Genomic DNA, 27,233 nt, shown 5'->3' on the forward strand with positions numbered 1-27,233 from the left:
AAGTTGAATATGCCATCATGAGAATGGAATGTCTAATGGAGATGGAGCAAATTCTCAATGAAACTCCGAAGGAGGAAAGTGAGGTACAAATTCCTACTCTAAAACCCCTTCCCCCAAATTTGAAATATGCTTACCTTGATGAATCAAAGACCAAACCCGTGATTGTTAATGATAGACTTGGTGAGAACCAATTGGGAAAATTGCTTGATGTGTTGAAACAACATGAGAAGGCTATAGGTTATAGTCTAGATGACCTTAAGGGGATAAGTCCCAACTTTTGCATGCATAGAATTCATCTAGAGGAGGACTATAGACCTACCATTCAACCTCAAAGAAGATTGAACCCCCACATGCAAGAAGTTGTTAAAGGAGAGGTTATGAAATTACTTGATGCGGGAATCATATATCCCATATCGGATTCTTTGTGGGTTAGCCCCGTTCAAGTGGTACCTAATAAAGGAGGTACCACGGTAGTGACAAACGAAAAGAATGAGCTAATACCCACAAGGAAGATCACCGGTTGGCGTATGTGTATTGACTATCGAAAATTGAATTCCACAACAAGAAAGGATCATTTCCCCCTACCATTCATTGACCAAATGCTTGAGAGGTTAGCCTCCAACAAATTCTTTTGTTACCTTGACGGGTATTCGGGATTCTTTCAATTCCCTATACACCCAGATGACCAACATAAGACCACCTTCACATGCCCTTATGGTACTTTTGCATATAGGTGGATGCCTTTTGGTTTATGTAACGCCCCCGCCACTTTCCAAAGATGCATAATGAGTGTCTTCTCCGACTACCTAGAGACCATAATGGAAGTGTTTATGGATGATTTTAGCGTTTATGGAAAGGACTTTGACTCATGTTTGCATAATCTTTCTCTTGTATTGCAAAAATGTGAAGATGTTAGTCTTGTTTTAAATTGGCAAAAGTGTCACTTTATGGTCAATGAAGGAATTGTTTTGGGTCATTTAATTTTGGAAAAGGACATCGAGGTCGATAAAGCTAAAGTTGAGGTGATAGAGAAACTCCCACCTCCCGTGAATGTTAGAGGGGTGAGAAGTTTTCTCGGTCACGCGGGTTTCTATCGCCGTTTCATAAAAGATTTTTCAAAAATAGCGAACCCCTCACTCAACTCTTACTTAAAGATGCCCAATTCCATTTCACTAATGAGTGTGTTGAAGCCTTTAATAGAATCAAGGAAGCACTAATCTCGGCACTAATCATTCAACCTCCAAATTGGGAACTACCATTCGAGATTATGTGTGATGCTAGTAATTATGCCGTTGGAGCGGTTCTTCGCCAACGGGTAGGAAGAGATCTTCATGCCATCTATTATATAAGCAAGACTCTTGATCCCTCCCAAGTGAATTATGATACCACCGAGAAAGAGCTTCATGCCATTGTCTATGCTTTAGACAAATTCCGTTCCTACTTACTTGGATCCAAGGTGATTGTCTTTTCGGATCACCGTGCTCTCCGACATCTCTTGATAAAGAAGGACGCAAAACCAAGATTGTTGAGATGGATTTTGCTTCTTCAAGAATTTGACTTGGAAATAAGAGACAAGAAAGGACCCGAAAATGTAGTGGCGGATCACTTGTCAAGGATCCGGTTTCATGATGAACATGGAGAAACACCGATCAATGACTCATTTCCTGACGATATCTTGATGGCCATTCAAACACAAATTGAAAGGCACATCACCCCATGGTTTGCCGATTATGCCAACTATATTGTTGGAAGAGTACTCCCTCCAAATTTAAACCACAACCAAAGAAAGAGGTTCCTATTCGAAGTAAAGAGGTACTTTTGGGATGACCCAAACCTCTACAAGGAGTTTAGTGATGGGCTCTACCGGAGATGCATCCCACAATGGGAAGTCCAAGGAATCTTGGAAGGGTGTCACTCATCACCCTACGGTGGGCACCATGGAGCAAGGAGGACCATTGCAAAAATTCTTCAATCGGGCTTCTATTGGCCTACAATGTTTCAAGACACGAGGGAATTCATCATTCATTGTGATGCTTCGGGGAATATTTCTTGGAGGAACGAAATGCCACAAAGGGGCATTATAGAGGTGGAGATCTTCGATGTTTGGGGGATCGACTACCAAGGTCCGTTTGTGACATCCAATGGGAATAAGTACATCCTTGTGGCCGTAGACTACGTCTCAAAGTGGGTGGAGGCAATTGCCACTCCAAATGATGATGCAAAAACGGTCACCAAACTCTTCAAGAAAATAATCTTCCCAAGATTTGGAGTTCCTAGAGCAATCATAAGTGATGGAGGAACGCATTTTCATGAAAAGAAACTCGCATCTCTTTTGACCAAATATGGTGTTCAACATAGAACCGGATTGGAATACCATCCTCAAACAAGCGGTCAAGTTAAAGTTTCGAATAGAGAGATCAAGCAAATCCTTGAGAAAGTTGTGAACAAGACCCGAAAAGATTGGAGCACAAAGCTTGATGAAGCTCTTTGGGCTTATAGGACGGCCTATAAGACTCCCATAGGAGCCTCCCCTTACAAGCTTGTCTATGGAAAAGCATGCCACTTGCCAATCAAATTGGAGTACAAAGCTTTTTGGGCAATCCGAGCACTTAACCTTGATCTCAAATTGAGTGGTCAAAAGAGGATGATTCAAATTCAAGAGTTGGAGGAATTCCGACTACAATCCTATGAAAATGCCAAGATCTACAAGGAAAGGACAAAATTGCTCCATGACAAGAGGATTAAACAAAAAGCCTTGCACAAAGGGGATAAAGTCCTTCTATTCAATTCCCGGTACCGACTCTTTTACGGGAAAATTGAACTGTAGATGGATGGGTCCCTATGTGATAACCAAAGTTTGAAAATATGGGGATTTTGAAATCAAGGCGGAAGATGGAAGCAAGTTCTAGGTCAATGGTCAAAGGTTGAAGCCATACTATGAGGGAGCGTTTATTGGAGAGGTCGAGGTCACCTACCTCGGGCATTCTCATCCTTGAAAGAACCATCAAAGGGAGAGTTTGGTGGAGTCCTCCCTAAACCACCACTTGTAAATATACTAACCCTCTAACTTGTATTTATAATTTTATTGCATTCCTTTAATTATAAACATAAACTCTTTTCATAAGAGTAAGTGAGGGAGGGTCACTAACGAATTTTGAATGAAGGAAGGAACCAATCTTCAAGTGTGGGGAAGCATTTATGAAAAGGAAGGAAATCAAAGGAAAATCCGCAAGTAAGGAACCCGAGCGTCTTCCTTGGAATACGCCCGTCCCGCGGGAATCCGGGCGTCTTTAGCAGAATCCCTCCGTCCTTTTAGGCTGTGAAATTGGAATTTTGGGACTGCCGAAGAATCCGAGCGTCCTGGTAGAGAAGACGCTCATCCTGAGGAATCCGCCCGTCTTGGCAGAAAGACGTCCGTCTTTTTGCCTGTGAAAAACAAGAAAGGTTCCTTTCTCAGAATCCGCCCGTCTTTTGGAAAAGACGCTCGTCTCCTTTAAGAAAATCCGAGCGTCTTGGGGTCGAGACGCCCATATTGGCGACGTCATATTTTTGGAGAATCAACTGTGGAAGAATCCGGGCGTCTTCCCTCAAAACCGCTCGCCCCGAAACGCTGGAATCCGAGCGTCTTATGCTCGAATCCGCTCGTCTTCCTGCGGTAAATCAACCACGATTTTTCCTATTTTTATTACACCCAACCACACAATTTGTGACACATCACCCCTTCTTCCACTTGTATTATAAAAACCCACCTCCTTATGACTCCAAAGCATATCCCAATCACTCTTTTACCCCACAAAATTAAAAAGCCCCAATTTTCTAGGGTTCCAAAGGCAACATTCAATCCACAAGGAGCATCTTTATACTTTAACAAATCAAAAATTCCAACTCAATAATCAAATAATGCCACCAAAGGGATCTTCCTTTAGGGATAGGAGAAGACCAAGGTTAAGAGGAAGCTTTTCTACCTCCCATATCAACACATTAAGAAAGGAGCATGAAGAAATTGTGGATCTTACTAGACTTGATGATTTCTCAAATGTTGAATTCGTCAATGATGTGCAAAGACTCGTTTTCCACCGGCTTCTTCGTAAGAACATTCTCCCTACTAAGTTTTTATGTCATGATACTTTGAGGAAAATTGGGATTTATCACCAAATGGAAGCTCTTTTTGAGTTGTTTGGTCTCTCTACCCTTTTCCACATGCATGAGCAAACTTACTGATCCCTTGTGCTTGAATTTTTGAGCTTCTTGAAGATTACAACCTTCAATAGAACAATATGCATAGAATTTAGGTTGGAAAGTGTTTCAAGAATGATGACTCTAGTGGAATTTGCTAATGTGCTTGGTCTCGATGTCTCGCCTACCCGGACATCAAAACCAAAGAGATATAGTGTTGCACCCCTATGGAGGGCTATGACCGGCCGAGATTTCATGTACATCAAGGAGTGTCTAGCTTTCCACATTCAAAATCCTATTTTAAGACTTACTTACCGGTTCCTTTCCGGCACACTACTTGCTCGCCGAGATCCGGCAATAGTGAACGAACTTGACCTTGTGTTCTTGGAGTCTTATCTCAATATCCAAGGAAGGGGTGGGTACCGCTTCAATGCGCCTCTTATGCTACTCGAAAAGTGGGCAAAGTTTAGGAACGGTGATGATGATGGGATTAGACACATTGTTAATGGAGGGCTCATTACGAAGATTGCAAAGCATTTCAATCCAAAATTCAATGAAAATAATGAGTATGCTCCTCTTTCCGGAAATACAAGAATAAATGAAGACCTTCTTCTTATTCATCATCATTGGATAACCCTTGAGGGGGTTGATAAAAGGATCAAGTGGATAACGAAAGGAAGCGATCCAATCTACCTACCAATGACCGGCCTACCAAGAATCTCACCAAGAAGAGGACCTTTATCACCGATCCCATCCTACCTCATCCCTCCAAACCCAAACCCAAGCAATGCAAGCACCACCACCTCCAAATCCCCAACAACAACAACAAGAGCAACAACCTCAAGATGAGAAAATCAAAGTGCCTCCCTACCCATTTCCTTATCAACCGTACAACCATCCCAACGCCTTTATCCTTCCCCGTGATGACTTTGTAACGGGAATTCTACAAGATTTGCACTTCCGACAATATGAAGCAACCGTGGACAATTATTATGCACTCTATCCTCAATACTACGATATGATTCAAAGGGAAAAGATTAGTGAGGAGGGAGCATTTGCCTCTTGGGCACAAATGGATTTACTCTTCCCCAATTCGGAGAGGGCAAATGAAGGGGCAAACGGGCGACAAGAGGAAGGGAGCAACAATTCTTGCGGAGGGGACACGGTGGAGCTTGGAAGTGAAGAGGACGAGTTCATGGACCCAAATACAAGTGATGCATCTAAGGAAATATGGGATACTGATCTAGAGGGAGATGACGGCAATCTCTAGAGGATCTCTTCATAGCTAGATGGAGCGGGCGTGAGGCACCCATCTCAAGCTTAAGTGAAATTTCATCATCTCCTCTCTTTAGTTTCAATTTTCGTGAAAGAAGTTTATGTTTTGTTAACTTGTACATTTTTTGACTTTGTCATGGTTGGAGAGTCCTAGCAACATAGAGGACTAACACCTTGGCCCCATTGAGGTGTTCTTATTTCATTGTTCCCACTTTTGAAAATCCAAAATGACAAATTTAGTTTCATGCATTGCATCTTGTGTGCATGAAGTACCCTAACTTTAGGACATTAGAAATAATGGCTATCTCGGTTTGGGGAAGTACATGCATACGCAACGGGAGGTAATCTAAATTACGCTCTCCGTCATAAACAAAAACACATGCATCATGTAGTATAGATTAGTATAGCTTGCATTTAGTGTAGAATTCATGCATCATGCTTGCATGATTTCCCATCATTTTGGCCATTGAGGACAATGCCCATATTAGTGTGGGGATGGGGAATTCTAACTTAACTTTTATTCAAAAATCCAAAAAAACCAAAAAATTTCGAAAAAACCATAAAAATTTGAAAAATTGAAAAACCAAAAACAAGTTCATTTCCTTTGTAGTGTAGTCTTATATATATTGTTGTATATATTGTGTTTGTTTTATCCTTGTTCACATTGATTGACTACGCCACATCCGAGACATGAGGATCATTGAAGACCGCATGGTATGATCTTTCCAATCTCCTTTTTCTTCTTTATGTTAATGACTATGTGGCTTTATTTTGATTGATGCAATATAACAATGTGAACTTAGGACTTGCATTTAGTTTATATGTCATATTAGTTGGTAGAATCATTTGCATTAGGATGTTTATATGCTAGTTGCATCATGGCATGTAGTTTGCATGTTAGAAAAATTTTGCGAAACCGTCTACTTGGGAAGCTTGACAAGTGTATATAAGGCCCTAGTAGATGCTTTTTCTTCTTAAGACTTTGCTTGTTAGAATACCTGTAAAACACCCTAGGATGTGTCATGCTAGTATTCTTTGACCCAAGGATTAAGGCCTAGTCAAGAGTACCTTGTGGTGTAATAACTCCTTGGCTACCGTTTATTCCAAGGTGACCCTTGAAACCATGTATCCATCATCCATGTTCTACCACATTTTTGTCATCAAAGGGAATGGGCACAAAAAGAAATCAATTTGAGTTCAATGAAATGAAAAGTGAAAGAAAGTTTGCAAAAAAATGCATCAAATGAAAAGAGATGCAAAAATAGAACTCCTAAAGCTTCAAATATAAGGCACCCTCACTACATATGGGGTGACTTTGAAAATGTTCAAAAGAAATGCAAAGAAAAGTTGAAAATTTGTCAAGTGTTGAAATGCCAAAAATCGAAAAGAAATGGCAAGAAAGTGTTCTCAAATGTTATATGCCACAAGAAATTGGGGGGAAAAACAACAACAAAAGCAATCTCCCAAAGTGAAACTCAAATATCTATTGATCCCTTTATCCACTGTATCCATTTTTGTGCATGGTAGAGAGGGGACGACCCTTCTTCTTGTCTAGGCAAGAGGGGGAATTCCGCGATCCTCCAGTGTTTCTAACACTATAGGGAGTCTATTCTTGACAAAAGAATTTAACGATTGAGGACAAAGGTACCCTAGCTTGACACAACTTGGAGGTGATTTATTGGTATCCTTCTAGGCTTAGTAGTTTGAATAAATTGCATCTATGAAGGAATGTGTACCCTTGAATTACTTCCCTTGTAGATAATTTCCGCCACTTATATGAGGAAAGTGGCTATTCTTTTGTAGATGCATCCATTACTTGATTTTGTGTGCTTAATGTTTGGATGTGTCGCCATTTTGGCAAGACCCACCTTGCCTTGCAAGAAGGCATCCTACCCCATGGTTGTCTTGTTGTGAGTTGAAGGGGCAGATTGAGACCCGCTAATTGTCTCATATCGGCTATGTTATTAGGTTAGTTTAAATAATGGTCCTAGTCTTTGTCACCTCTTTACTCGGGACGAGCAAAGGTTCGGTTTGGGGATATTTGATGTGACCATAATTAAAGCATATTTAGTCCCCGAATTAGCCTTGTTCCCATGCTTTTTAGTGCATATTTGGGTCATTTATTGTCTTTAGTTCTTTGTTTTGCATATTCTTTGAGGTTTTGTGTCCTTGGTAGGAAAGGAGTGCAAACCTTGCATTTTCATGGCAAAATGAGGCTAAACTGATTGAATTCAATGACCAAGCATCAAGGAGAGACAAGATTAGAAGGCCTTTGTACATACTATAGTAGATGGGCAATGATGAGAAAAGATCCTTGCATCCCCGAGGAAATCCTCAAGGATTTTATGAAGAAAAAGGAAGAAAAGAAGAAGGAAAGAAACTGCCTAACAATCCGTTCGTCTTCCCCTGAAGACGCCCGTCCACCACCCACAACCCGTGCGTCTTCCTCAGCTAGACGCCCGTCTTTCCCTTCTGGACGCCCGTCCAGAAGCTGCCAAACCCGCCCGTCCCGTGAAGACGCCCGGATTCTCAGACAATCCCATTTCGTCTTCTTCAAGCTTCAAGGAAGGATGCACATCTTTTTCTAGAGACCGGAGTCTCCCTAAAGAGACCGGCGATTCCTCAACAAGGGACTTAATCGTCATTTAAGCCCTTAGTTAACCCTAATTCATGCACCTAATCCCCACTATAAATACCCCATTAGTCTAATTAGAAGAGTATGTTCTTCTTAGCAATCTTTAGTGTAGTTAATATCAATCAAATCTCTCTTTAATCTTGTAATCAACATTTAATCAAGTTTTAATACAAGATTTATTTCCTTAATCTCTCTCTTGTTCATCCTTTATTTTGAGTAATTGAAGATTATTTGGGTTATTATTGGGAGATTGACAACCTCTCAATCAAGCATCAAGTACTTCTTTTATTCTTTGCTTTGTTATTGGAATCATTAGTAGGTATAATTCTCTTAATCCCTTTTTAATTATTGTTAATCACTTTCATTTATTCATCATGTTTCACTTTGTTGGTATGATTGACAACCTTGCTAGCATGTTCAACATGATAATGAGTGAGTAGTTTCCTTAGCTAGGGTTAATGGGTAATTAGGGGAAACCAACATGGGGAATGATTCATGCTTAAATTAATATGCTTTCATAGTTTATTTACTTGCTTGTCGTGATCTCAACTTATGCACATGTTATGTTTGATGAAATGTGAGCCTATGAATCCTTGCATTTTTTACCCATCACCTATCTTTTCAATGAGACTTGTAAGACATAAACCAACTCGAGTCTCATTAGACCTTGCATATTGTTGAGTAGGGAAGATTAAGTCGACTTGTAGGTGTTGTATAATCTAATCGATTCGGCTCCGGGACCCAAACTTTCCTAGGATTGTAAGATATAAACCAACTTGATCCATCACAACAATAATTGCTTGCTTATAACTTGAGAATATGTTTGTATGATCAATTCCCATGAATTCCCTATGACCCCATGACACCCTAGTGCCTTTTATCATTTGTTTACATCCCTTTTAATTCATCTTGCTTGTTTACTTTCATTGCTATTTAGTTTAGTGATCTTCTACTTCAAACCCCAATTGTGACACCCTTAAGACACCACTAGTTACAATAGAAATCTCATCTCAATTCCCGTCCCTTGGGATCCGACCTTTACTTGCCTCTTTAATAAGTGTAGAGTTGTTTGTGAAATTATAAATTGTGTTTTGGTCTAGGTGCTCCTAACGACAAGTACTGAAAAACTAAACCCCACGAGGGAATCAACACCGACCAGTCATTCTAGACATAGAGTGCTAAGGGTAACGAATTTCTTAGTGTTCATGTCACACACACGTGTCTTGACATGACATGAAGTATTCAAACGGTTCCAATTTTCCGTAAAAATTGGTGGCGACTCCACAAATGCAGCCTTTTTCAAACCATTCACCGGTTTCAATGCCTTTCAAATCGGTAACAGCCCATGATGTGCTTTGCTTTACCAAGGTTCCGTAGGAGAAGTGTCGCCGCCTAAATTTCCAACACGCGGATGCGCGCGGCGCGGGTGGCTTGTTCTACAATATGTCACATGTCTTCTACTTCAGGACTCTAAACAATAACTTGAAGGGTCCAACAAGCGATTTTAGCCAAGCTTGAGCAAGAAGATAAGATGGTATCACACTAGAAGAGTCGTGAGAGAGCAATATGCCTACATCTTTTGTTATGTAGAGGTTGATACATTGGTTAATGTTTACTATGTAAAGCAGTATATGCTTATTTGTATAGCGTTCATCGATTCAAATTAAGGCACTCAAATCTCCAAATACTCGAAAAATTTGTACTTTGGGTCTCCAGAGTAATGTTTGAACAACCAAGTATCCGCTTCAAAATCTCACAATTATGTTAGAACAAGTATTCGCTTTGCATCAGTTTGATTATTTTTCCTATTACAGTTGACACTCTATCAATTTTGAATACTTTATGGTGTTACCTAATAAATACTAATTTAAAACTACTTTTGTTGCTATAAAGTTTAAACAGGTGAGAATAAACCTCTTGGCAAACAACTCGCAAAATAATAATATCTTTTTTCTTTTTAACTTTTGTCCCCTTATTTACAGACTGTCCCGGGATTAAAAAAATTTGCGTGTGTTTCTTTTAGTGACTTTTGTGATTTACGATCAAGAAATAAAACTACAGAGATATAAATACCTTTGGTGAACCAACTAGTTTGTATAAAGTATAGAGTAAAAAGGGTGTAATTTATACGTAGTATGTACAACATATGAGATATTGCTGAGAAATTAACACTCCGGTGAGATTTTGACCAGAAAAATATAAAGGATTCGATTTCACTTTATAGCAAAGTTAAGGGGGTTGTGTTTCTCAAAAGCAAAGTTGAGGGGGTTAATCTCACATTGAAGCAAACTTAAGGGGGTCATTTACCACTTTCGCACTATTTTGTTTATGTTGAAGTGTGGAAAATTTTAGTGTAAGGCCCTGTTCTTTTTCGACTTTTTGAGAGTCGAATCAATCAATCAATCGAATGAAGTCAATCAAATGAACTCAATCTGAATGGAGCTGAATCTGAATCGAATCTGAATCAATGGAGCCGAATGGATCAATCAATCAATAGAATAATAATCAATCGAATCAATAAAGTCAATTGAAAGTTGAATCAATCAAATAATCATATTAATAATAATAATAATAATAATATTTAATATTATTGTTATTATCAACTATAATAATAATAATAATAATAATAATAATATTCATAGTATAATACTATTTATACTAAAATTAATATTTTTAAGAAAAAAATTATAATATTATACTCCCTCTGTCCCGGTAATTTGTTGTCCTATTCTATTTTGGGGTGTCTCATTCAATTATTGTCCTTTCTATTTTAAGAATGAACTTGATGAACAATTTGATCATTCACACTCAATTTGGTCCGCTTGTCATTTTATAATTGGCCACTCCTCTTTCCTTGGTCTTTATGCCAAAACCAAAGGACAACAATTGACCGGGATAGAGGGAGGAGTATATGAATAATCATAAATTATAATAATGAAAAAATAGTAATTTTTTACTAATAATATTCCTAATAACAATAATAAATAATAATGTCAATATTAATAATGATATTAGTAAAAATAATTGTTTCGAATAAAAACACTCAAGTAAGCGTTGCTCGAATCCGGGTCGGGTCAACGCGCTCCTCTCAGACGATGGCACCTCGAACCTATGCTTGCTCTCTCCGGATGGATCTTTCACGCGTAACAAATAGGGCCTCCGAGGGTTCGCAATAGGTCCTTCTCTGATGCCTTACGGTACTGTTAGATAGTTGGGACCTTGCTTGAAGCTAAGGTTTCTGTGCCCTCTCATAGTAGCTCGAATAGTCTTACTTCTAGAGAGAGGAAGTTGTTGGTGAGAAGTATTTTACCATTGATGGGTGAATAATGAGGTATTTATAGATTTCTATGTGTACCTCAAATGATGGCTGGCAAGCATAGTTACCATATTCGCTATGAATACGCCTTATCGATTCGCGATTCGCTTATAGAAAATGTGTTATATGTATTTTCAGTAATCAGTTGATAGAATTCGCTTTTAACAATTCGTGATTCGTAGAGTATCAAGCGAATCCGTAACCATGTTGGCAAGCGTGTTGACTTGAATGACTCCGTATTGGCTACTGGGTCAAGTCGGTTGGGCGTGCCCCATCAATAATATTAATAATAAATGTTATTAATTTTAATAATAATAATACCAATAATTATAACAACAACAACAACAATACTACTACTAATAATAATAATAACAACAATAATAATAAATAATATTATTATTAACATTATTATTCATTTTAACAACAACAACAAAAACAATATTATTCATTTTAATAATAATATTCATAATAATAATAATAAATAAATTATTAATAACATTATTATTAACACTATTATTAAATATAATAATAATAATAATAATAAAGAATAATATTAAAAAAATAGTATTATTGATAACAAAATTAATAATAACTATTAAATTTAAGATGAGTAAGGCTGAAATGAGCTGAACTTAATGGACTGAATCAATCAATCAATGGAGCCGAATCGAATCGAATGGAGTGAATCGAACTAAACTAAACTGAATGGAGTCAATCAATCGAATCGAATCAATCGAATCAACTCGAATCGAGCCGAATCGAATCGAATTGAAGTAGGCTGAAAATAAACCAGAAAGAACAGGGTCTAAGACCTTGGAATGTGAGGTGAATACTTGAAAATTGAGTTTGGATCAAACTTGGATTCTCAAATTCCTTGTATTGCCAAACATAGAAATTGGATTTCAAATTCTAAATTTCAAATTCTTTGTTTCCCAAACAAAGAATCTGAATTTGGTATTCATGATTTCACTTTTTAAATTTGACATTGATCATTTAAAATGAAATCCAAGTATTCAGACGCTCTCCTAAGAAGTTTGAAATTCAAAATTTTAGCGGAGGCAAATGAAAATAGCGAGGTAATTTACCATAATACCGACGCTCAATTTGAGTACCACCCGGTGACATCTCATTTTTCATACAATATTGTATAGTTTGTACCATACTAGGCTACTAAATACTAGGGCAGAGAAAAAAATCCGATACGAATTTTTTATCCGAATTCGATTCAAAATCTGAACTAAAATATCTGAATATGTGGATACCATTTAAATTGGATATCCGATCCGGTTTTTTTCCGATTAAACTAGATCGGATGTGGATTAAGAAATTTTGAAATCCGGATATCCGAATCCAATCCGAATTTTAAAAAATTTAAAATAAGAGGGAAAACTTAAAAACAAACCACGACACACATTATGCAAGTCAGTAAACACAATTACACAAACTAACAAACCTAAACCCTAATTCTTATCTCGCCTCTCTAATCTATTAATCTCTATCGTCTTTTTCATTCTCATCTCGCCATTCTCCAGTTCATCAGTCATCATTATTATCAGTCCATGAGGTAGTTTCTTTCTCTTATTTTATAATCTTTATTTGATGTCAGTCCATTTTATAATTACTTTCCTCAAAAAAATTAATTGATTTTCAGTCGAGATGATTTCATTTGCTTAATAATATGATGCATTTTTTTTTAAATCTAACTTTCAGTCATTGTAAATTAGTGCTATCATGTAAACTTTGCGGTTTTAAGACTTGTAAGTTATGGCCGGAATGGACTGAATTAACTTTTCAAGACAGACAAAACTAACTTAAGGCGGACTCTATTAAGCATTATAAAACTGGATCAAATATGGTCTCCGAAATCTGGATATCCAGATTATCGGATTCCAAATTTATGAATATCTGAATTATTCAGACCGGGTCTGAATCCCCAAAATTCATAATTTTATAATAGGATATCTGATCCGGTTTTGAAATCTGGATCGGATACCCGTTTTGCTCAGCCCTACGTACATACCCTATGCTATCCTACTATTTAGTACTTACCCAACACCTTGACCGTCAAACCCACATGCTTAATTTACCGCCCCATTTCCCAAATATGATATACAGCTATTGGCGCCCGGCTCCGCCCGCGCTACCTTTATTTAACATTAAAAATTATTTTCAATTAAATAAAACTACTTTAGAGTTGCATACCTCATAAATTTATCATTAATATATTTTTCTATAACATATCTTAAAATTACGATGAAATAAATTATGAAACAAGTTCACTACTCACGCTATTAATATTTTTTTACTTAAATCGATTGGTTAACTAATTACTCATATATACTTTCTTTGTTGTTAGTATTGTTACTTTTATTACATTTGTTATTGCTACTGTTACTTTCACTATTGTTACTTTCACTACTCTCGCCGTAATTATTGTTATTTTCACTACTGCCGCATTAATATTTACATTGAAGTCCCTTGGTCAGCTCTATCACACAACGCTATTGATTAAAACTATATATAGTATAATTACTTTTTATAGATTTATTTTATTGATTGAAATCCCTTAGTTTTCGAATTATATATATATATATATATATATATATATATATATATATATATATATATATATATATATAGAGAGAGAGAGAGAGAGAGAGAGAGAGAGTGAGAGAGAGAGAGAGAGAGACAAGATCCGGTGAGTCCACCTATATTTTTGAGTCCCATGAGTCCACTTATGTATCACACACTATACAAAAGAATATCACGAACTTACACTAATATAGAAACCGTTAGATCAAAAGTTGATCTCACAAGTCAACCGCCCACCTTAAGATTCCTTTACCTCACGCAAATCCCATATAACCATACCCCACATACCACATCAGCAGGCCGTCATCGCCGGAGACTTGTCGTTGACTCGACGGAGACTTGTTGCAGCCTCGCTGGAGTTGTGATTGAGGTGTACATATCTACTACAGTTGTAGATTGGGATTTTAATTACCAAGAAATTCCATTTATTCTTCATCAATGTGAACCTTAAATGAAAGTGATCAATATTTTTTGGGATCGAGGGAGTAGTGTATAATTATTTCTGGTCACCTAGTGCTTCATTATGTTTTTATATGTAATTTTAAATAGTACTGCTTGTGTTGATTCCACCAAAGAAATACGAGTACTTCGTATATGTTATGGTGACATTGATTGCTAATAGTACTGCGCCAGTGGGCCTTGCATGATAATCTTTCTTCATTCAATAGGTTTATTATCGATTTGCTGGGTTTTAGAATGCATGTGCCATAGAATGATGATCGTTTGGGTCAAATAAAACTGCTCTTTTAAGTTTGTTGCTGGATGGGAATACAAAATGTTGAGGTCTCTATCCATGTGTCCGAGATAATTTCTCTGCTTCTTTGAATTTTGGTTTATCAATGTCGTCTTATGCTTAACTTGGTATGAGGAAGCTTATCTGATACAGAGTTGTTGGTGTGTGTAGGTTGATTGAGTTTGGTAATAATTGAAGAATAGTCATGATGAGGGATATTGTATTATTGTATAGTATAATCGGTGACTGACAATGAAGATGGTGAAAGGCGGAGTGAAAGGCGAAATTAGGTTCAGTGTGTGATATTGTATAGTATAACCCGTGATATTGTTTAGGTGCAACCAGTGGTATTGTTTATTGTAAGGGGTGATATTGTTTTGTATAACTTGTGATACTCTTTTACAGGACTCACAGACTCAAATACAATATCACAGGCTAAACTAAACAATATCACAGCTTAGCCTTTAAAAAAAAAACTGATGAATAATTTATTTTTTTATTTAGAAAAAATCGTGATATTTTTGTGTAGAGCGTGTGATACATAAATGGACTCATGGGACTCAAAAATATAGGATGGACTCATGTGATCCTATATATATATATATATATATATATATATATAGAGGTGGGATCCGGTGAGAACGAGCACTCGGTGAGAACGGTGAGAACAACCCTCCACCATTGGATGGGAATAAAACGAACGGATGATACGTAGTATAAAATTATCAAATAAACCCATTAGTCATTGCTCCCTGTTTTCTTTGTCTAACTGCAACTCCAAAACCAACTTTTAATTAAAACAATTTTAATTCAATTGCTAGCTTCGTTCCTTTCACCATTGTTAATCATTAAGATCAGCCACACATTATTACCATCACGATCTACCACCGGAGGTTCGACTCACCTCGACGGTGTCGTGACCAACAAATAGGTGTTATATCTTCCCCATCATCACTCATTACTTGTCGTCACCTTCTATCACAACGCCGGCGAACTTCCCCAATGTTGGCGCAACTCCGTGATCCCATTGAGCACCACGAACCCCCCAAAAAATATGATTCTCAAACCCCAGATTCCGATTCTCCTTCCTCCGACTTCGAGTTCCACCTCCTCGACCACGATATCTTCACCATCCTCCCGCTGATCAACTTGTCGAAAAGTAAACGACGACATGTTCAATCCGAAGATCTGTATTATCATACCAAACGAAAGCGGCAACATCGCCGGCCTCTCGCTTTCTCCGTCACTCACCATTATCAAATTCATCAACGTAACATCTTGCTGAAGTTATACGAAATTAGTGTATGTGGTTTATATATTGATGTATCTCGGAGCAATTTTGATGTACCTGATAAACAATTTTGTGTATCTCTGATAAGATACATTAAAGTAATGTTTAGATACACCAAATATTAGTATAGATACATAAATATATTAGTGTAGGTTAATAAGATCCGTCACCGTTTGAAGCATCACGCCGGTGAGGCTCGACAACGGTAGTTGAGGTGAGATAAAATCACAAATTTAGCAGTAGCACAAACCATTAATACGAATTGGAGATTAATTAAGCAATCTTGCATGATCGGCATTGTTAAGGGTTGGTCACCGGAGTTGAGTTACCGATGATGTTATGGTGCTTCGACGACGTTGCTGTTGATCATCGTAAGCGGCGACAGCATCTGATGAGCGACGATGTGGGAAGATGACGGGGTGATTATGGATTGAGGGTGATGGGAAAAGTGAACGGTAGAGGCTGCCGGAGTTGGTGTATAATTAATTAATAACAACATTATAATAAGTATAACCCACGCACAAAATGTTGAGGGTCATTCATTTTAAAAACCCGTCATTCCTATTTACCACTTACCACTCACCCATGACCACACAATCACCTTCACAACTCCGGCGAGGAGCCGACCACCATCGTCGCACACTTATTCTTCTAACTTCTCTCACCTGAAGTCGCTTGCATCAGCCCGCATTCCTCGCCGGAAATTAGAAAATAGCAACAAAAGTAAGGAAAAGTGGGAGTCTTAGTTTTCTTTATAATTCAATACAAAAGTTTTAGCAAAACGCAAGTTGTGTATATGGTTTCTAAATTGATGCATCTGAAACCATTTTTAATGTACTTACTAACTAATTTTGTGTATAATTGTTAGATACATCAAATATTTGGGTAGATACATTGAAATAGATGTGATAACCAACGAAGGGGAAGAGTTCGGGTAGAGACGGTGTCGGTGTGCCTGAGTTACCACCGGTGATGGTGTGCGAGAGTCACCTATGAGTTTGTCAAATGTTAATCGATGTCCGACAAAGGAGTTGGTGCCGGTGGATTTTGTCGGAGTTGGTGACGTTGGAGACTCGTAGGGAATCGGGGTGATGGATGATCAGGTATAAGCGGTGGCCCGTCGGAGTTGCCACCGGCGAGGGTATTAATGAAATCGTCGGCTATACTTTTGTGAATGGAGAATCAATTGTCGGCTTGTTCTCTAATAAGTTGTACCTGATAACTGTCGACGGGGTTGACTGCTCCGGCCGGCGAGTTGCGTTGGCGGAGTTGACTACGCCGGCGCCGACGAGGTGATGTTGGACCTCCAACAATGGTTGCCTGACATGTTAGGATTGTGGACTTGTATCACACTGTACGATTAGGAATTGAATTTGTGGGGGTTATTGTGAGATAGAGGATGGGTAATATCACTAATATGGGTCGTTGATTTAGGTAATCTAAGGGCTGAGGTTTGTTCTCACCGTTTGCACCGAGTAGTCGTTCTCACCGGATCCTAAATCTATATATATATATATATATATATATATATATATATATATATATATATATATATATATATATGATCCCCCGCGAACTGTGCGAACTAAGTAAGGACCACTAGATTTAAAAAAGAAGTAAATCTACGGTCAAAAATGAAAATAAACCCAAGTCCCAACAGAATACACCCACCATCATTCATAACCCAACGCTACTCCCAAGTGTCACACCCAACCAACTTCGCCGGCACCGGAGCTCCGACTTGGACTGGAATCGACCTTGCACCCGTCAGATGTCTGGCTCTCCTACCGGTGTTTCGCCGTAATTCATAGTTTACTCTTTCTCTCCCCTTTTTTTCCCGCTTGTAAATCCTTTACCCTCCACCACCGCAAAGTCGTTGGAGATCCAACACGTCATCGCCGTCAGCACATATCTCGTTGTCTTTTCAATGATTTTTTTTATATTCTACATTGCTACTCCTATATTAATAAATCTATTAATCTAATCAAAAAATTGAAAAGAAAATTGAGATTAATGGAAGCTTCTGCGTAAGGTGCGGTTGAAAATGATGTCGTGGATGTGAGGTCGAACGGTGGGGTATTGTTGGTGGATGGAGCGAGGAGTGGGGTTTCGTGGATAGAAGAAAGGCGCAAGATGGTCGTTTAATGGTGGTTTAATGGTGTTTTATAGTGGTATAGATGTGGTTGTTGTCGGTGTTCCATCGTCGACGGGGAAATGTTAAATTCAGGTCGGCGAAGGTCCTACGGATGGATGGAGATGATGAATTCAGGTTGGGAGTGGTAATAGTGACGGAGTGGTGGTGTTTCATGTGGTGCTTTTGTGATATTCTCTATTATCATCGGCACCGTATAGAGTTGTCGGCAATGTCTCCGGCGTGGGTTGCGGATTTTGGTGGTGTGCTATTAGTGGGTGGTGGTTTGTTGATACACACAATAGTATCCTGAGGTACACGAGTATACTGTTATGGATACATAAATTGACATGTGTATTTGGATGTACTAACTTGTGTATCTGACTTCACTATAATGTGTATCTGGCACGGTTCGTACCGTAAGTTAGTCAGATTCGTGGTCAGCCATAATTTATTTTCATCATCAGTTGCATAAATCTCTCGTGTAAGTCGTTTAACAGTAGATGGAGAATAATTTACTCCCTGCCTAATCAAAAATATGATTATTACATTGCCATGTACAAGAATCATCTTTGTCTTTTAGGTTTTTACGCACCTTGCATCCTCCGATTTAATGCTCGGAGTCCTTCTATCTATTTCTAAACATACATTCGTGTACGTTATTATGGCCAATTCGGCTATTAGCGGCCACCTATGTGAAGCTTACAGTTCACATTCAATAGGAATGGATCTATGTATGTACATTGTAGTGACCCAATGGAGATGAATCCATTAGCATACTTCTGATTCAAAGAAATCGCCTTTTCTTCGGTGGGTAGGACGATCGATCGAGACGTGGATAATCGGACATTTAGTAACTATTTACTTGGTATTACTTTGCATTTTAGGTCATCGGACTTTCGTCAAATTTAGTTTCTAATCAATTGTTAAAATGTTTAAGCTCAACTTCTGTGTTTGTAAATATAGTTAGGTATATGTCCAAGTCTTATTTCACTTAATGCTCATGTTACGTGAACACCCGAATGGCGAATATGAGAATTTGAATATCTAACTTTCATTCTTTCTTTATCTTGGTAGACCATGGTTTATGTTATACGAGTACTATTTTATTATATAATATCGGGCTTTAAAGACGACACTCTTTTCCTATTCATCAAGGATTTAAAGCATCGTTGAATTTGTTTCTTTGAGCAAGTTTTGTTTAATACTCCCTCCGATTTATGTTATTATGTTTTATTATTTTTTGAGGAGTATTTCAAACAACTGCATCCAATATATTTATAATTTTTAAATAGGCTAATCTAACCCTAAACCCTTTCCCATCTTAAATTTAGGATACATGTCCCTCTCGTTTGATCTCATTAAGTAGCTAGATAGAAACTTTTAGTTTGCTAAATACAGTCTTTTAAGTTGCTAGATAAATACATTTAGCTAGCTATATATATATGCTCGTTTAAGTTGCTAGATAGATACCTCTAGCTAGCTAGATACACTCATTTAAGTTCATTTAAGTTGTAAAATACATACATCTAGCTAGCTAGATACACTCCTTTAAGCTGCTAGATACATACCTTTTGCTATCTACATACACTCCTGTAAACTACTAGATACATACCTTTACCTCACTAAATACACTCTTTTAAGTTACTAGATACATACCTTTAGCTTGCTAGATACACTCTTTCATAGTATTCTTTTTTCCTCTAGCTAGCTAGATACACTCCTTAAAAGTGCTAGATACATACCTTTTGCTATCTACATACACTCCTGCAAAATACTAGATACATACCTTTACCTTACTAGATACACTCTTTTAAGTTACTAGATACATACCTTTAGCTTGCCAGATACACTCTTTTATAGTGTTCTTTTTTCCTTAAAAAGTCAAGACTTTTGAAATGAGATTTTTAAGATATGAATGGTAGTAGGAAAGTTTGTATTTCACGTGAAATTTTTACTAAGTTTAATGATTTTATGATAGAATTAGATTGAATTTTTAATCATATTGTGGAATCACAAATGCTTATGTGAGATAGTTATAAAGTGTAAACAACTTTAAAATGGAAACTTAAAGTAATCACTTTTACCCTTAATATAGGATTGCGTTTGGATCTATTTATAACTATATTAGTTTAAAATTTCTTAATACAAGACTAACTCATTGGCAATTAAAACATTCATGTTTAGCGACATTTATGGTTCTGTAAGATGATTAGTGTTAGTTGAGCTCGAGTAAAATATGGATTAAGATATTGTTGCTAGAGTTATTGGATAAGTGGATATTGCAAGAACAAAAACAAATTATGACTTAAGCTTTGAATCTCTTCATTTACGTAAGCTTTGAATCTCTTCATTTACGTTGAGTTTCAGTATCACAATATGTTTATCGTTACAAGACGGTTAGGGTCATTGTATTAAAATTCGAGATATTACAACTATATACTACGGAAGTACGGAGTACTACAAAGAATTAAAGAATAACGAATAATTGGTGACAGACGAGACTAAAGTTCTCTAGGAGGTATTTGCACATCCTTTAGGGAGGCCTTGAGAAAACCTTTGAACATTAGCCTAATAGTTGTAAAAAAAATAGATATTAACCAACATAACCCAAAATACGCTCGAGTATAACATCCGTAGTAACATTGTAGCGACATTATTATTGATCACCAGAAAGTCGCTACAAATAATTTGCGTGAGAGTGACATACATTCTTCTCAATGTGTACCTGAAATAACTTGAAAATAAACTGATGCAACCTGTACATGCCTCGAATGACACATTACCACATTACAAGTCACTGATAAACATCAGTAGCTAAAAAAAAAAAGCAGGATAGAAATGGATGACCTTCACAGCTGTGGCCATCTCCACGGAAACCTTCAGAACACTTACAGCCAGATAGTTCTTAGACCTGAAGAGCAGGGAGAACTTTTATGTTACAAAAACTTTCAAAAATGTTTTAAAACTAAAGATTGACCATTGAGATCAAACTTATTGATTTAAACTCTAATATATTATATGTAAGAAAGCATCATAGAACTGGGCAAGTGGAAAACATCTTTCCATTCTTAGTTTCTGACCAACAACGAACCAACATTGTTCATGGAGCACTTTCTAGATTCATTTGCTGCACCACAACGAAGCCTAAAAACAATTTACAACAAAAATTGAATGAAACATATGAGACCTGTTTAGCCTTCTAACCAAGACGACAGGCCCTATCGAGTCAAGTAGGACGAGTAACCCTCACAATGGAAGGTAATTGAGGATATTCCCAACCACGAACCCTAAAAATGAACCTCATCACATCTGATTATTACAATTTTAATTTCAAATTAAAATTAATCGATTCAATCGCCATCTTAAAATGTAATGTTAAAATGTAATGATGATGGTAATTGTATCACCCGCGAATTTCTCATTTCCACTATTATAATTTATTTCACCGTTCGATTACTTTAATTTATATTTTAAATTATATAATTTAATTAATTTCGTGTTTAACATAATTTTCATAAAGATTACATTTTTATAAACTGGTTTATATAAAAGTATATGTATATAGTCGAATATTAATAATAGTAAAAATAATAATAATATTTTCGTCTTATGTTAACGACTAGCGTAGACCGTCGCATTTCATTTGGGAATCTTATCTAAACTCCGACCAACCGAATATCGACAACACATACCACCTAACCACCCCACACTCTACATTCATATATTATTTTTTTTTTTTTTGGTGGAATATTAGTATATATTATAGCTCAACGTCCAAACGGACAACCATTTACATCAACGTCCTATATGTGTGATCACTACTTTTGTGTACTACTGTATACATTTTCAGTAAGAACAAAGCTTACGCTAAACCTTTCTCATGACACCATAAACTATCAGACAATTTCATAGCCCCTTGAAAAATCCCTTTCAGTCTTCTCCTGCAGTTCTCTTTAACCTTCTGGATCAGATGCACAGGGTGTAGCACATACCCATCAATCCTGCAGGTATTTCTCGCCATCCAAATCCAGTAGATAGTCCCCACTACAACCGCCAAAGTAATCTGCCTGATCAACATAGACTGTCCATGCTTCATTGCAATTTTAACACAGTTAGCAATATCACGTTTAGGTATCTGTAGCCACTCAAAGAATCAACTGGTGACATTTTAGAGTATAGACACATTCGAAAAACAAGTGAGAATGAGATTCAGGTGCAGTCCCACAAAGAAAGCAGTCAGTAGGCACCACCATACCCATCTTAGCTAATCTGTCAAGTGTTAGGAGTCTCTGCTGCTGCTGAAGCCACATAGTAAAACTCCATTTGGGAACATTATATCTGTTCCATACCACAGAATACCATTGAACCTTCATCAACTGTTCCTGCCTCAACCAATCATACCCTTTAGCAATTGTGTAACAGTCATCACCACACCATTTTCCTTGCACATAGCCTGGTTTATAAATGTTCTTCACATCACAAATTTTCCTCCAAGCCCAAGAGCTAGAAGGAGAGGGTTCATAAATCATCCAATCCTTACCCTTTAAGTAAACATTATCCACCCACCTAATCCACAAATGATCCTGTTTAGTTGCCAACCACCATACAAGTTTGCCAATGGCCGCAAGGTTCCACTGTTTGCTATCAATCAAGCCAAGCCCTCCATGCTCCTTAGATTTACATAACACATTCCAGTTAACCAATGGGGCCTTAGAGTACTTATCACTTCCTTCCCACAAAAAATTCCTACAAAGAGCTTGGAGCCTATCCATCACTCCAATATGCAACACAAAGATCTGGGACCAATAATTATGAATAGTGGACAGGACTGATTTAACCAATGTGAGACGGCCAGTGTAAGAAATTTTCCTACTATTCCATCCTCTAATTCTCTGAATCATCCTATCCACCAAAATATTACAGTCATTCTTGGTCAGCCTCTTATGAGATATGTTCATACCCAAGTATTTGAAGGGCAATCTTCCCTTCTTAAATCCAGTCCCTTTAAGTACCTGAGAAACCATAGCAGGCTGCATACCATTGCAATAAAAATCAGACTTATCATTGTTGATACACAAACCAGTAGCTGTGGAGAATCTTTTAAACAATTCCATAATAATGCAAATAGACTTCACCTCACCCTTACAGAACAAAAGTAAATCGTCTGTAAACATGAGATGAGTCATTCTCAAACTCCTGCATAATGGATGGAACTTAAAACCAGGCAGCCCACTCCCCCGTACCAATAGGCTACTTAAGTACTCCATACACAAAGTAAAAATCAGGGGAGAACTGGGATCCCCCTGTCTTAAACCTCGTTGCCATGAAAGAATCCATAGGTCTGGCCATTCAACCCAATAGTATATGAAGTAGTACTTACACATTGCAGAATAAGTTTGATAAAATGAGGAGGAAAATGAAGTGCATCTAACATATTAGCAACAAAATCCCACTCAATAGTGTCATAGGCTTTCCTAAGATCCACCTTCATTAAACACCTTGGGGAGGCACTTTTCCTCTCATACAACCTCAACAAATCCTGACTTATCAGTATATTTCCCAGGATACTTCTTCCCTTAATGAAAGCATACTGTGCAGAATTGATTAATTTAGGGAGACATTCACTGAGCCTATTACATAGCAGCTTGGAGATCACTTTGAAAATAGTATTACAGCATGTTATAGGTCAAAAATCTTTCACAGTTTTTGGATTATCCATCTTAGGAATAAGCACAATATTAGTGCTATTAATTTGCTTTAACAACTTGCCATGAATGAAAAAGTCTTTAATGGCTGCACATACATCCCCATGAATTATACCCCAGCTGGCCTTATAGAAACAGCTAGTATACCCATCAGGGCCAGGGCTCTTATCATTGGGTATAGAGAACACCACCTTCCTAATTTCCTCCTCAGTAGGAATACTGCATAATCCAATCCAATCACTCTCATCCAGAGTAACTCTTTGAGTGACTATATTTTTATAAAAACCCGAAGTGGGAGCACTAGACCCAAGAAGTGTCTCATAGTAATCAAGGAAAGCTTTCAGAATATCCTCAGGATCTCTACATTCAACCCCACTCATACTCTCAATCTGAAGAACTTTATTATGCATCTGTCTCTGTTGTATAGCTTGGTGGAACATAGAAGAATTAGTATCCCCCTCTCTAGCCCAGGCACACTTAGCTTTCTGTTTGAGAAAATCAGTCATAGACTCCTCCATCAGTTGATAAGACTCCCTGAGTTGTATTTCCTTATCCATCAGAGTAACATTTGTAGGATCATTCTGCAATTGCAATTGGCAGTCAATCAACAGGTTGAAAGCCACATCAGCATTACGTTCAATATCAGAAAAGAGGCCCCTATTTAGGCTCCTCAGACAGGGCTTGAGTAGCTTCAATTTCCTAGCCATAATATACATAGGAGTCCTAATAATTTGCATCTGCCAATGTTCCTTGACCAGCTCTCCAAACTCCTCAACCCTGGCCCACATGTTAAAAAACTTAAAAGAACTCTTCCTCCTTTTACAACTCTCTCCACAGGATACAATACAAGGACAGTGATCAAAAGTACCCTCGGGCTGATAATGTGCCAACCAGTCAGACCAAAAAGCCAACCAATCACTATTAACCATTATCCTATCAATCCTTCTAAAAATTCTAGTCTCACTAGGTTGTTTATTGTTCCAAGTAAAAAATGCACCAGTAGTTTTCATATCATGTAGATCACACCTAGCCACAGTTGACTGGAATGGAAGCATTTCCTCATCCCTAACAGCTTTACCCAATCTTTCATTGGCATATAAGACATTATTAAAGTCCCCCAGAATAATCCAAGGTCCATTACCACTAAGCCTATCTAAAGCATTCCATAAAGGCACCCTATGCTCAATCTTATTAAATGCATAAATGAAAGTAGCTAGAAAGACATTCCCAGTCTGAACCAGCCTAATTTTAGTATGTATATATTGCTCTGACATTTCTAGAACTTCAACATCCACACTATTACCTTTCCAAAGAATCCAAATCCTTCCTCCTGGATGCTGACTAATATTAGTAACAAAATTCCACCCATAACAAACATTACTAGCTACAAGATTTAGAGAACTAGGTTTTACCCTAGTCTCAAGGATACCAAACAGTTCCACATCATTTTGATGTAAAAACCACTTAAGATGTTTCTGTTTATTAACATTGTTCAGGCCCCTAACATTCCATACACCTAGTTTAATCATTGGGAGAGGCACTCCCTCCCCCTCCCCCCCCCCCCCCCCCACCTTTATCACCAATTCAGTGGCATCAGACACCACTGCCATTTCTGCATTGAAATTAACATTAAATGCCCCTTGCCTACCATCCACCACTCTAGTCTCATGCCTGGTCATCTTGGTAATCACTCTAGCAGGAGTATATACTGGTCCATGACTAGGTGCAGGAGTAACTGTAGGAGTAGCAACAATTACAGCAGCATTCCCATTACTATTAGCAGCTGGAGTAGGTAAAGAAGTCCTAGCCAAGGGAGGAAACTCCACAGGATCAGCAGTGCTAGCCCCTACAGCCTTAGGTCTCCTGACCTGCCTAACTGGTGGAGCACCAATTCCCTTACATTTCTGGCAAGTAATTGGAAGCCAGTCATATTCCACAACCACTTTTACTTCTAACCCTAACTCATCCTCAAACACAATCTGGGTTACAAACTGCTGGTCAATCTCCACCTCAACCATAATACGAGCAAAGCCTAGGAGAGATTTCTCAAGGGTAGAATCATCAATTCTAATAAAACGTCCCACTAATCCAGCCAGTTTTTCCAAACATTTAGCACCCCAAAACTTAAGATCCAAACCTACTAACTTGACCCAGATAGGAACCTTCTTAACAGAAATTTTGGAAATCCTGACAGAAGGATCCCAAGGCTTCAACATAATAGGTTTCCCATCAAAGGTAAACATACCATTAGCAAGTACCAACTTATGATGCTCAATTTTAGCAAACCTTACCACAAATAAACCATTCGGCAGGAAGGAGATCTGCGAAATCTCATAAGCAGCCCAGATACGCCGCAGAAAACCATCAATGACATCCCGAGGCAGATTAGCCCCCATTACATAACCATAGATTGCTAACTTCCAATACTCGATCTCCTCCTTAACATCTTCAACCGTAAGCTTAAGTCGAGGAGAAGAGCATTCATCATTATCAGGCACTTCTTCTGCAATTGGAGCCAACCTAGTACCAGAAGACGGATCCCCCTTCCGTTTAGATGACACCTCTTGCCAATCATTCGGATTATCAGACAGAACTAAGCCTTCCACCAACACAGATTCACCAACCTCCTGCACCAAATTATCCACTTGTTGTTTAGCAGCATCAATTTCTTCTTCAATCAGAACCTGTTGATTATTTGTTGTATTCGTAGTAGAATTTTTATTGTTACTAGAAGGAATAGGAGTACGATTAATAGATTTATTAGTACTAATATTGTTGTTACTACTTGATGAACTATTATTTTTATTGGTATTTTTTGTTGAATTAGCAGTAGAAGGATGAGAATTAGTAATCTTCTTCGCCATTGCGAGGAATCAGTGACCTAAAATTCAGAGAAATTTAGAGAATTTTATCTCTCTAAATTTCTCTCTCATCCTTTTTTTTTTATTACGGTTGAGGTTGAGGTTAATTTTGTTGTCATTCATATATTATTATATATTATTATTATTATTATTATTATTATTATTATTATTAAACATATATATACTCCCTCATGTCGCCACCCTCTTACTCCCCTTACTTCTTCTTCCTTTCTTGTTCATAAAGCCTGCAAACAACAAAAAAATAAATAGAACCTTGAAGCTCCATTTCCGTCGACATTGAACCGTAGATCCCGACTTCGTTTCTCAACCTTTTTCCTTAATTCTTGCTCCATTCTCCTCCTTACTTCCCCCCTCACCTTTCTAGGTAAGAAAGCTTCACTTTTAATTGAGTTTTCGAAAAAGTCGTCTTAAAAGACAACTCGTTTTTAACCTTAACCAACTCGTTTTTCCTCCTTTTAGTCGAAGACCTTGAAGACCGTGGGGAGGCTCGTATT

General features: G+C 37.7%; 1 protein-coding gene across 1 annotated transcript in view; it reads right to left on the reverse strand.

Annotated features, from left to right (window-relative positions):
• The window catches only part of LOC141628139 (uncharacterized), a 63,212-nt gene extending 36,491 nt beyond the window's left edge, over positions 1 to 26,721 (reverse strand). The window contains exons 1-7 of the mRNA XM_074441316.1: positions 23,854 to 26,721; positions 23,467 to 23,742; positions 22,334 to 23,182; positions 22,019 to 22,242; positions 21,237 to 21,296; positions 21,000 to 21,063; positions 20,878 to 20,908 (exon numbers count right to left, since the gene is read on the reverse strand). Of these exons, the coding sequence (XP_074297417.1) occupies positions 20,878 to 20,908; positions 21,000 to 21,063; positions 21,237 to 21,296; positions 22,019 to 22,242; positions 22,334 to 23,182; positions 23,467 to 23,742; positions 23,854 to 26,721 (4,372 nt within the window). The remainder of the gene's footprint in view (positions 1 to 20,877; positions 20,909 to 20,999; positions 21,064 to 21,236; positions 21,297 to 22,018; positions 22,243 to 22,333; positions 23,183 to 23,466; positions 23,743 to 23,853) is intronic.
• Between the last annotated feature and the right edge of the window lie 512 nt (positions 26,722 to 27,233).

This window comes from Silene latifolia, chromosome Y, assembly GCF_048544455.1.
Source record: "Silene latifolia isolate original U9 population chromosome Y, ASM4854445v1, whole genome shotgun sequence".
Classification (NCBI taxonomy): domain Eukaryota; kingdom Viridiplantae; phylum Streptophyta; class Magnoliopsida; order Caryophyllales; family Caryophyllaceae; genus Silene; species Silene latifolia.